The sequence below is a fragment of the Rhineura floridana genome, chromosome 3 (assembly GCF_030035675.1).
Source record: "Rhineura floridana isolate rRhiFlo1 chromosome 3, rRhiFlo1.hap2, whole genome shotgun sequence".
Lineage (NCBI taxonomy): Eukaryota > Metazoa > Chordata > Lepidosauria > Squamata > Rhineuridae > Rhineura > Rhineura floridana.
In genome coordinates, this window is record NC_084482.1 from 51,768,912 (window position 1) to 51,781,333 (window position 12,422).

Here is a 12,422-nt window from a genome sequence, read left to right on the forward strand (position 1 = left end):
CACACCCTTTCTCCGAGTGCCAGTTGATTGCTGAGGTGGAGAGCAGAAACCCGAAGGAGAGTCCGCCTCCAGATCCCAGGGGAGGGACAGTTCCCCAAAATTTTACCTTGGGTTGAAGGCCTCATGGCAAAGGAGGTGCAGGGAGCTGGGATAAATCAAACAGCTGCCTCAACCTCATCCCAGGCCATGCCTCACTCCCACAGGGGTAAGGGCAAAATGCAGAAGAGGTCCTGATCAGGCCATTCTAAGAAGAAGCACACCAGGTCCACTTCCCCCTCCTCTTCCTTGGAGTCCTCCTCTTCCCCCTCCAATCCCCCCTCCCCTTCCCCATGCAAGGGGGGGCATGGGAAGAGAAGGACAAAAAGGAGGCCTCTGTGTCCTCCTTCCCTCCCCAATCCCATGGGGAAAAAGAGAAGGCACAGCAGACAGCTATCTGACTCAGAGGGCTCACCTTCCTCAGACGACAAGGGAACTCTCTGACAATGATCTGGAATCCCCACCCCAAAAAGGGAGACTTTTTCCATGCAAGGTTTTCTCAGCTGTCCTGTCCAAAGCCAGGAAGATCTTGGCGCTCCAAGAAGAAACAGCTAAGGAAGCTGAGACCAAGGCCCCAGTCTCTTCTAAGGGAGTCAAGTCTGTTTTTCCAGATGGGCAGTATAGATTGGCCATGATTCCCTTCCTGGACACCTCATGACATATGGAAGGCAGAATGGGTCACACCGAACAAACACAAGCCCACTCACAAGCTTGCCCCAAAGCACTGTTCCTTCCCTCTCAGACTTGTGGATCAGCTGAGCCCCCCCCCCCAAGTGGGTCAGCCAGTGGCTGCTCTATCAACTTCTGTAGTCCTTCCAACAGAAGGGAAGGTGGCCCAAGAGACACATCTGACAAGAGAGTGGAGGTGGCACTGTGCAGAGATTTCAAGGCAGAGGCATCTGTACTGTGAGCACCAGTGGCCAGCTCAATTTTTGCCTGGGTCAACATGCTGTGGGCGAACGAAGTGGCTAGCAGGGATGACATCCCTAAACTTATCAAGGATGCCATGAAGAAGATGCCCTAACTGCCAAATGGTTTATGCCTTCTCCCCTTCAGTTTTCTCAAGCAAACAGTCAGACAGATCATAGAATCATAGAATAGTAGAGTTGGAAGGGGCCTATAAGGCCATCAAGTCCAACCCCCTGATCAATGCAGAAATCCAAATCAAAGCATTCCCAACAGATGGCTGTCCAGCTGCCTCTTGAATGCCTCCAGTGTCGGAGAGCCCACTACCTCTCTAGGTAATTGGTTCCATTGTTGTATGGCTCTAACAGTTAGGAAGTTTTTCCTGATGTCCAGTTGAAATCTGGCTTCCTGCAACTTGAGCCCATTATTCCGTGTCCTGCACTCTGGGACGATCGAGAAGAGATCCCGGCCCTCCTCTATGTGACAACCTTTCATGTAGAAGAGTGCTATCATATCTGCCCGCTGAGGGTGGAAGTCATCCTGGTAGTGCTTCACTGGCCACACAGACCATGGTTTCCAGAACTGCTCCACCTGGCCATGCAGGATTCATGGGATCTCCCCTACAGAAGAATCCTATTGAGTCAGAGCCCGGTGCTCCATCCGTGACCAGAGCTCTTCCACTTGACAGTGTGGAGACTGAGCAGGGCTGGTTGAGGGAACTGGGGTTCTCAGGGACAGTCCTTGATACCATTTTAGCTTCTTGGAAGGATTCCATGCATAAGGTATAAGGTATGACTTGGAAGGTTTTCCTCAGCTGGTGTAAGACACGGGAGGGATCCTTCAGCCGGGACTATCTCTGATGTTCTGGGGTTCCTGCAGTTAGTACTGAGTCCTTCTCCAGTCCCAACATGCTTAAATGCCAGGTGGCAGCCCTTGGTAGCATCCTGGGATGCAGGGTCGACTTCTCCCTTTCTGCTCACCCGCTGTAAAGGCGTTTCATGTGGGGGGGGGGTCACTACAATCCACCCCCGGTGATGTATCAGTTCCCTACATGGAATTTAAATTGGGTTTTATCAGCTCTGATGGGTCTACTCATTGAACGTTTGGCCATGTGTGATTTGAAGCTGCTGACGTTCAAAACAGTTTTCCTGGTGGCGGTTACATCAGCTCGCTGGGTTTTGGAACTGAGGGCCCTCTCCTCTGATTCCCAGTTACACATTTTCCATCAGGACAAGATGGATCTGGATCCATCCTTTGTGCCAAAGATTAACTCTCTTTTTCATAGCTCTCAGGAAAGAGTTTTACCTTCCTTTTGTCCCAACCTGGGGTCCACCAGGGAAAGGTGTGGCAAACTTTGGATGTGCACAAAGCACTTCGTTTCTATCTGAATTGATCAGCTAGCTTCTGGCAGTCAGAGACCCTTTTTGTTTCCTTTGCGGGGGCCTGTAAGTGGAAAAAAGTTTCTTCATCCTTTTCTTGCTGGCTGAGGGTAGCCATAGCTCTAGCCTATCAAGCCTTGGGCAAATTGCCACTGGAGGGGTTCTCACAGCTCATTCCTTGCAGGGGTCTGCCACATTCACAGGCTGTTTCCATATCTTGGACATCTGCAGGGCAGCCACATGGGCTTCCCATCACACATTTGCTAAGCACTATAAACTTGACTTGTGGGTGTGTTCAGATGTTGCCTTCTGGCAGAAGGTTCTGCAGAGTTGTGCAGCTACAACTGTCTATGTCTGGAATCCCACATTGCTCTGGGATGCAGAATACCGCTCTGTTATATATCCTAAGCTATGGAATGTCCTCCAGGAACTGCTGGAGGAAAACAGAAATTCTTACCATGAATCTCTACTTCCAGGGGTGCCTGAAGGATATCCCCCCACCTCTTCATTCTGATGTTCACTGAGTCACACTGGATTCTTACTGGCTTCTGCTGGCACTATACTTGTGGGGTGGTAGATAGGGACTTCCCATGGGATTTCATGGATTGTGCTATTTTTCTGATTCTCATATCTTTCTGGTTACTAATTGTTGGTTGTTGCCCATCGGTTGTCACTGTTTTTCTTTTCACCATTTCAGTTTCTCCTTTGGTGGTAGTGGGAGGTTCAATTTCTTTATTTATTATTTGATTTATATCCTGCCCTTCCTCCAAGCAGGAGCTCAGGGTGGCAATTAGTTCCTGCTAACTCGTTGGAGACTGCCAGGGAGTTGAGGGGTTGTCCTAGCTCTCCCAGCCTGTGTGAGAGTGGGATAGCCTCTCCCCCTGGGTCAGGTAGTCAGAAGTTGGACCCTGCCTGCCAGAGCCAGTGGAAGGTACCATCCCAAGCTATGGAATGTCCTCCAGGAACCCATGCAAATAGAAAATAATTGCAAGAATTTCCATTTTTCTAGAAATCAATGGAGACTACTTCTTTTTCTACAGAGTCCACACGCAATCTAGAATTATTGCACATTTTGTTCTCCTGAAAAGTGCTTCTTGAGAAACTGGTTTCATTTTGAAAATAAAAGCTCATTGCAGATTGATTCTGCATTGTCCCGCAGTGTGTCCAGACGAAAACTGATCTACACTTGCCCAATGACATTGTGGGTGGGTGTATACCAAGTTTACAATCACCGATTCCTTCTTTATTCACTTAAGGCATGTGCAGGGAGGAAAAGGCACAGATAACCTAATCAAGGGGAGGGGCTTCAAATGCGTATCAAGTGTCCACACCCACTCTTGTTGACAGCAGAATCTAGAAAGTAGCATGCTGAAGGCAAGCATGAAGAATTCCAGATTGAGAAAAGCTACATTTTTATGCTACAAACGGGTTTGTATGTACACAGCATAGAATAAATAAAATGTATTTGGACCTACTGTTTATGGGATTAGATTGCTGTTGGCAGATTTGGTTATTCCAAATATTGTAGTATTTACAGTCTGAAGAGTAAGGAGCTTTGTAACTGGAGAAAAAGGGTAGCATTCAGTGGCAGAATGTGAGGGGAAGAGAACATGATTGAAAACCATGAGAGAAGGGCAGATAAGCATGCAAAGCCAGAAGTACTGCCATCTGAATACTACACGTGTCCACACACACACACACATATACATACAATTCTGCAAATCTTGTGTTCAGATTTAATCTTGACCATCGTTATATGATTTATAATCTAAAACATTGCCCTTGCCTGGGCAACATTTCCAGTGCCTAAGAGCATGGTGAGCCAGCTGCCAACCAGGACCTTTTGTTTCTTTCCAGGTTCTGGATGTGCGACCACAGTCAAGTCACAGCCTCCCGCCTGGCACCCGGGTCTGTGCTTATTGGAGCCAGAAGTCCCGCTGCCTCTACCCGGGGAATGTCATTCGAGGTAAGAGGGGCTATCCAATAGAGATCTCAAGATGGGGAAGAACTGAGCATATAGCAAGCAACCAAGTCACTGGGCCAGAATGTCCCCTGTGACAACAGTGGAGCTGGTCTGAAACATGTTTCTTTGTTGCCAAAGTTAACACAGATTCTGCCCCCAGGTTCTTCAAGTGATGAAGAGGATGATGCAGACTCGGTGCTAGTAGAGTTCGATGATGGAGACACAGGCCACATTGCAGTGTCTAATATCCGCATATTGCCACCAGATTTCAAAATCCAGTGTAAGCACCCTTGGATGGGACGAATGTAGGGTCATTTGTACCTGACATGCTTCCATGTTTTGTTTTACCTTGGCGGATTCATATCTGTTATTGTAGTGCAGAGCCTCATCCATACGGGGGCCTCTGCTAGGGAGCAATTACCCTTACAGCAATATGTTCTTTGGGTGCAACTGCTTTGTACTTTGTGGTGGGATCGTTCTAAAACTCCCTGTTGCTCAGGTCATGGTGGCTATTTCTTTGGCACAAAAAATGGCATGCTTTCTGTGCCTCAGTGCAAGTTGGACCCTGTGCATTGCTGTGGAGAGGCAGATGTATGTTGGCAAAGAAGAAAGCTTGTGAGACAAATCCAGATGGGCCACCAAACTATGATTCAGCAGGCATCCTTAATAAATCTTCATCCGAATCTGTCCTTGAGATTTCTAACCCTCCCTCTCTACTGTCATAGGCACAGAGCCTTCTCCTGCACTATTGGTCTCGACGTCCTGCCGACGTAACAAGAGGTCTTCCAGTGATGTTCCACATTCCAGTGAATCAGCACCAAGCCTGTGTGTTGAGGGGCGTGAGGCCTCCGAGTCAACCAAAAGCACTGGCAAGAAGGCTACCAGCAAAGAAAAAGCTGGTAAGGCACTAACTCTCTCTTGCCTTTCCTTTTGAAGGTGTCTCAAGGGTTATCCTGTCTTTTTCTTTTTTTATCCTCATACAAGCCTGTGAAGTACATTATGCTGAGAGTGTGACTTGCCCAAGGCTACGTAGTAAGCTTTGTGGCTAAACAGGGATCTCATTTCATGTTCATTTCATTTTAATTTATATACCCCACCTTTCTACACTGCTATACACAAGGCAGTTAACAAGCCATAGAAACAACAAAATATACAACAAAGATCACATACTATAACAACCCAATCCAATGCAGATAAGTATAAAAATATAACTATAAAAATAAAAAACTTAAATAAATTAATGTTGAATAATCCATTTCAAATACTATATTAAACAATAAAATCAACTCTCAAAATATCAGCAAATAATAAACAGATAATCACTCCCAACAATTACAATAAATCAGTACTTAATCACAATCTATAAAAATAACAGCAAAGTCACAATACATAAAATACCAAAACCATGTAAAAATGATCAATTTAGCAACAAAGTCACATAGCTTATAGAATTACAAAATGCACAAGCACAGCTGGTCCCCTGGTCCAGGTCCAATATCTTATCTGCTACGCCACAAGTACTGGACAAAAAAAAATCAGTCTCAGTACTGTAACAGCAGTGCTAAAAACCTCAAAATGAAAAAGAACAATAAAGGCCAGGATTTGTGAGCCCCAACAAGGCATTGATGGACATAAATTAGGGCTGGAACAGCAGGAGTCCTGGGTTTGATGAGCAATAGTAAAGTAGGGAAAGGGGGATAGACGTAGATATAATAGGGTTATAAGCAAGATACCATGAACTCTACACCAAACGTTTTACTGTTCCTCAGACTGCAATTGCCCCAAGTGCAGCCTTTCTCATGGCTGTTCAGTACTATTGAAAGTCACTCCATCCTCTTGCTGCTGCTGCTGCTGCAGTTTCAGTGGCCTTTCCTACTCCCACCCTCACCCCCATTTCCTTCCTCCTCCACAGATTCCAGCCAAACAGGGATCATATACTGTATGTGATAACATAATTATGCACATCTGAAGCAAATCAGATTTGGCTTTTTGTTGATGTCACTAAGTGCAAATGAAGCCTGTGTAGAGTGAGGTCAGTGCATCTTACATTGGCCATATGGAAGATCCTAGCCAATCAGAGATCATTCTAACAAAATGATATTTTTACAACCATTTCACAATGCCCCCTGAAAAAATCACTGAAATACTAGTGCTTCTTTTTATTTTGACAAACAGGACCCTCCTTTTGGCTTTACTCTATTTCATTGTGTTTGTTTTGCCAATTGGGAACTATTTGCAAGTCATGGGATGCTGTCATGGAATCCTGGGAAGGGAGAAGTGACAGCTGCTACCTCCTGCCCTTTAGTATTCTACAGAAATCCTTTGAATCAGATATTTGCAGAATCCATGGCAGTTATTTAACTGTGGTTGCCACCTATGTAGTAGGTACTTTTTTAACATCCGCTGTTTTTTTTCTTTTCCCTTTACCTTTCTGAATAGCTACATTTTAGCACAGTGAGATTGTAGTCATTGGGAGAATTTTTAATTTGCCAGTATTTGAGTGGATTATCATATGTATACAGTAGGGCCCTGCTTTGCAGCGTTCCACAGATACAGCGGTTGTCAATTGCAGAAAGACCCCGCTCCTATGGCGCTTGTTCCACTTTTACGGCATTTTTTGGGCATCGGGCGCCATTTTAGATAATGTTAGTCAATGCGTTCCGCTTTACGACGGATTTTGCTTTATTGTGGGGGTCCGGAATGGACTGCCGTATGAGCGGGGCCCTACTGTATACACTGAAGTACCTTTTTCCTGCTACTTTCTCTCAAGATGTCACACCTTTAGTTTCAAGACTGAGCTGGAAGGTTCAGAGAACTTCTGATCTTAGATAGAGAAGCGGGATGAATCACTGAGGAGAGGGAGCGGGTCTAAAGTTGCAGAAGGAGGAGGCTGGATGATCAATTCAATTTGTCTGACTAGCTCACGACAACAAGAAATGAAAGTAGTAACATGGAGAAAGGACAAAGGGAAATTAGATTTGATTCCTTAGCAGAGTTGACACTCCCCACCAGTATTCTCTAACCCTGTTCTTTCCTGCCAGGTAAATCTGACTTGCTGCACCCAAGTTCGAAAGCCCTGCCTGGAGATCACTTCCTGGGCCGTCGTGCCAGTCCCCTGTTGAGTTGGTCAGCAGCAGCTCAGAACAAGCGCAAAGCATCTAGCAAGAGCACAGCTATGCGACAGAACCTCTTCCAGCTCAATGGCAGCAGTAAGAAGCTGCGGGCCAAAGAGGTGCTCTTCCCCGTGCACAGTGTAGCTGCCCCCATTTTTGGCAATGGCTTTGGCTCAGACTCGTTCAGTCGTATTGCCAACTCCTACTCAGCTTTTGGAAGTGCCAGCCTGGTTTTGCCATGTACCCAGAAGCTTTTGCGTGCCAAGAAGGCTGAGCGGTTAGATGCTGAGATGGGCAAGGGAGGGCGTCGGAAAGTGGGTGGCGAGTATTTGGTCAAGCTGGATCATGAGGGTGTTACATCGCCCAAGAACAAAAACTGCAAGGCCTTGCTGATGAGTGACAAGGACTTTGGGTCACTGTCTGGCCATGGCTTTGCTCACCCGGTCTTGGGAATCAAGGACAAGAAGAGTGCGTTGCCCATGGGGTTGGCATTACGCAAGTATACGGGTCAAACAGAATATGGGCTGCACTGCGATAGTGACTGTCACAGCTCCTACTCAGACATGGATGAAGACGAGGTAGATGATCTGAGAGGAAGTGTCCCCTCTCGCTTCCTGACGCGCCTTTCTGTCTCTTCATCCTCCTCTGGATCGTCCACCTCCTCCAGCTCTGGCTCTGGTTCCACATCTAGCCTTTGTTCATCTGACAATGAGGACTCGTCCTATAGTTCTGATGATGAGGACTCAACATTGCTTGTGCAGACCTGTCTCACGCACCCTGTTCCAGCCCTGCTGGCTCAGTCCGAAGCCCTGCGTTCAAAGGGCAGCACCCTGCAGAGGTGTTTTGGTGCTGGTGCCAAGGGCAAGCTCAGGCGCAAGGAGGCCCTGAGCTTCTCTAAAGCCAAAGAGTTCTCCCGCCGGCAGCGGCTGCCCTCGGTGGAAAACCGGCCAAAGATCTCTGCTTTCCTGCCAGCACGCCAGCTCTGGAAATGGTCTGGGAATCCCACTCAGGTATGGGAAATGGAAAGAAGTCAGCCAGTACCTTTTAGAATTTTACTCCAAAAAAAAGTTACACGTTTAACAAGGATTCCATGTAGTGTGATTGCACTGTATTATGCAGATTAAGGGATATAGTTTTGAAATTGCCTTGCCTGCTTGTTTAAAATTGTATAGATAAGGATTTTTGGCATGGGCTATTGTGACAGAGCTGGAAGGAAATGTTAGGAGGAAGTGTTTCATAAGGCTTACTGTGACTTTTAACAGGACAGGCTAAACTTGGGAGTCTTCCTCCCCTCTTCAGACTTCTTCCTGTCGCTGACCAAGCAGAAAGACCAAAGTTCCCTTCCGCTAGTTTGTGAAAAAAGAAACGTGAATTTCTGTTTTCACATTTTATTCTTGTGTTAATGAATTAGAATGCTAATGCTGTAGTGTTGGAGACAGAAGTATGTCCTAGTGAAAATTTGCTCAAAATTGGGCTGCAAAATAGCCATGCGGACTTACCTGAGCCCCACAAAGATTGGGACTGAAGCTTGCTGCAATGTATCAATGGTCACTAAATCTTCCAGTCTGGCAGGGCCCACTATCTGTACTAACTGGCATTCAGCAGTCCCAGATATTTCAAATAGGAAATCTGCAACAGTGGCCAAATCTTGTAAGCATGGCTACAATTGTGAAATCTTAGCAGAGGTTTCCTAACAAGTGGCAGCCTCCTATGACTGCCAGATAGGAGTCAGTTTTCCCTGGAGTGGGGGGAGAGAGGATGAGGGCTATATCTAGCTCTGGTGAACATAGAACCAGCTCTTCCTCTTTAGCACCATCTGTTTCTTTTTGCCTATGAGGTACCAGACATGTTCTGTGTGTCTTATTCCTAAACTGCATTCCATGTCAACAAGCCCCTTACCTTTACCTTGCAGGACATAAAAAGCATTTTGTAACCCTGTTTGTTTTTTGTCGGTTATCCTCTCTCGAGCCCCATCAGGGACAGACCTTGCTCTTGCTACAAAGTGGCCCCCCAGTTAAGCTCAGTTGCTATAGGCTATGGAGGGCATATTCCACTGTTGACACTCAGAAAGCTTTGCTTCCGTGGCAACAGTCAGAATCCCTTGGGTAACAAAACCCACCAGGGCCTTGCAGGCAGGAGGAAGGGGGACCCTGCGTGTTACTCTGCCTTAGCATGCTGTCCCCTTCCCTGCAGCGTCGTGGCATGAAGGGGAAAGCACGGAAATTGTTCTACAAGGCCATTGTACGGGGCAAGGAGACTCTGCGCATCGGTGACTGTGCTGTCTTCCTGTCAGCCGGGCGACCCCATCTGCCGTATATCGGCCGTATTGAAAGCATGTGGGAATCCTGGGGAAGCAACATGGTTGTCAAAGTAAAATGGTTCTACCATCCTGAAGAGACCAAGCTGGGCAAGCGACATAGCGATGGCAAGGTGAGTGGTAAGGCCAGAAAGGGCCTGAGTCCAAGCTGGGAGCTAGAGTTAGGTGGAAAATGAGTGCGGGACTGAGGCAGGCAGGGGTGAGATGGGGCTTCACTGAAGGGACGCAAAGCATGGAAAGCAGTGAGCTAGAGTAAGGATGAGCAGAAGATAGATTGGGAATATATTGGTATTCCACTAGATGATTGTGGTCTGCTCAAGAGGTATCTTTTTGCCCAAGCATTAGGGAAATTAATGTAGTCTAGGCATGTATATTTTTATGTCTGCTATAGAATTATTTTTATGGTCAGTTTCTGTGGTTTTTGTTTTAATCTAAAATTTGAGTTTCTGCGTTAGGATTGGTTATTTTGTACACCACCCTGGGATCCTTCTAGATGATGAGCAGTTTAAAAGTACATTCAGTTGATCAATTTGTGGTAAATGAGCATGGGTTTCAGACTCCTAATTCTTTAACAGTGGCAACAACATAAAAGCTCCCCAGCCACTAAATTTGGCTGCTAGAATCCCTGATTTATAGTCACTCCAATGTAATTTGTACTCGTATATGCCAGTCACCCCAGTGGAAAGTGTTCATGAGGTGCTGTGGGTAATTTGGCTGTTTCCTGAGCCACCATTTGCATCTGGCTGTGCTCCCTAAACCAGTAGCTTGCACCTGGTTCCAGTTGGCAAAGCAGATCCTGTGAGTCTGAAATTTGCCCAGAGGACTGTGGAAGGGAGCAATAGGGATAACATTGTTGCCCATCTCTTAATTGGGAATGAGCCTATAATAATTTCCTCCTCAGTAGTGGCCTCAGAAACCATATTAGGGCTGTAGCCCTGACCAGTCACCTGGGAGCGAGTCCCACTGAAGTCAGTAAGGCTTACTTCTGAGTAGACATACATAGGATTGCACTTTAAGAACTCCTGTGGTTTGCCGCTTCTGTCCCCACATTGCCATTTCCTTCACCTGCTGTGTCATGTGCAGCCAGGAGTGGAGAACTAACAGTCACCATGAGCAGCAGCCTCTGGGAAAACTGGTTGTCCTAGACCTACAATTTAATTGGTTAATGCTGCCACACTGGGAGGAAGTCAAAGAGAGATTTCTATAATGTGTGCATCCCAGCACACCCCTCTGTTGTTTTGAGCTGGAATGTGATGAATTTCCTCTGTGATGGGTGCTTGCAGGCTGGCAAACAGCAACTCTTTGTGGAGGATTTTGTCCTGCAGCACTGGAGCCCACCTTGACCCTTTTGTTCTTAAAACACAATGCTGAGGTACAATATCTTGACATCTGGCCTTCTTGCAGAATGCGCTGTACCAGTCGTGCCATGAGGATGAGAATGATGTCCAAACCATCTCACACAAATGTCAGGTGGTTGAACGTGAACACTATGAGCAGCTGACCCGCAGCAAGAAATACCAGGACCGGCAAGATCTCTACTACCTGGCAGGGAGTTATGACCCCACCACAGGCCGGCTCGTAACTGCAGATGGCATGCCTATCCTGTGCTGAGACTGCGGGACTCAACCACTGCTCCAGGGCCGGGAAATGGCTGGTAGGGAGGACAGGAAGGCCAAGGGACAGTGGAAGGGGCCAGTCTCCTCACACCATTTCCTGGCAATTGGATGCAAGGCCCTGAAATATGCAAGGTGCCCGGCTTTGCCATGCCCGGGGTTGCAGGCTGATCCCGGCTCCCCACACGGCTCTGTACAGATTTGAATCCAAGCCATACTTTCCCTAGTACCTCTGACTGTTTGCCATAGGCCAAACACAAATCAGGTTACCGCTCTATTTATTTCGTGTGTAAATAATGTATTTCTGATGGGAAGTTTTATGGAAAAGAAACAAACAAGACAAAAAGGCAGGTTTTATGGGGTGGGAAGGGAGGGTTATTTGATGGGTTTTATTTTGTGTTCGATGCACTGTTATCCCTCCAGCTTAGCTGGGGGTGTGGACGCTAGGCAAGTGTGTAAATACAGAAGGGGGCACTTGAAAGCTGCGGCAGCACAGACTCCAAAAGGCTGCGCTGTCCTCCTCACAGGACTGTGTAATATAGACTCACCTCACCCATCCTCCCTCCTTCCCCCCTTTTTTATTGTTATTGTTATTATTATTAATTATTATTATTGTTATTCTAATGATAATTATTCTGACAATGTCTGCGGATGTTAATATGCTCCTGTTAAAGAGAAGATTATATATATTATTATAAAATCAGGAACTTGTATTCTGGTCTCTGTCTTGGGGTTGGGGATAATCATAGCCTTGATTTCGGGCCATACATTGGTGGTCATGCACATGCTTTTCAAGAACCCAGGTCCAATCCCTGGCATCTTGAGCCAAAGCTGGGAAGGACTCCCTGTCTGAAACCCTGGATACCTGCTGCCCATCAGTGTAGTCAAAACTGGGACATGCATGTTGCATGCATCTACTTTTGGGTAAGTCTGATTCATTTCAATGGGGCTTGTACAACAGATGCTTGTGCCTGTTATGCGCCAGCATTTAGTTGATGCTGTCATCCTAGTGGGAGCTGAATATATTTGGCTATGCATAGGACTATGTGCACAGATGTATAGATACTAGAGTTGATGTGTCCCTGTATGAGTGGT

General features: G+C 46.6%; 1 protein-coding gene across 10 annotated transcripts in view; it reads left to right on the forward strand.

The window, feature by feature from the left end:
- Positions 1-12,022, forward strand: part of BAHCC1 (BAH domain and coiled-coil containing 1) — a 132,212-nt gene extending 120,190 nt beyond the window's left edge. For all 10 annotated transcript variants that reach the window (XM_061615746.1, XM_061615745.1, XM_061615744.1 and 7 more), the window contains 6 exons: positions 4,179-4,287; positions 4,445-4,564; positions 5,010-5,183; positions 7,326-8,407; positions 9,591-9,827; positions 11,119-12,022. In XM_061615746.1, coding sequence (XP_061471730.1) covers positions 4,179-4,287; positions 4,445-4,564; positions 5,010-5,183; positions 7,326-8,407; positions 9,591-9,827; positions 11,119-11,325 — 1,929 coding nt within the window. In that variant the 3' untranslated portion in view covers positions 11,326-12,022. The remainder of the gene's footprint in view (positions 1-4,178; positions 4,288-4,444; positions 4,565-5,009; positions 5,184-7,325; positions 8,408-9,590; positions 9,828-11,118) is intronic.
- Positions 12,023-12,422: the final 400 nt, after the last annotated feature.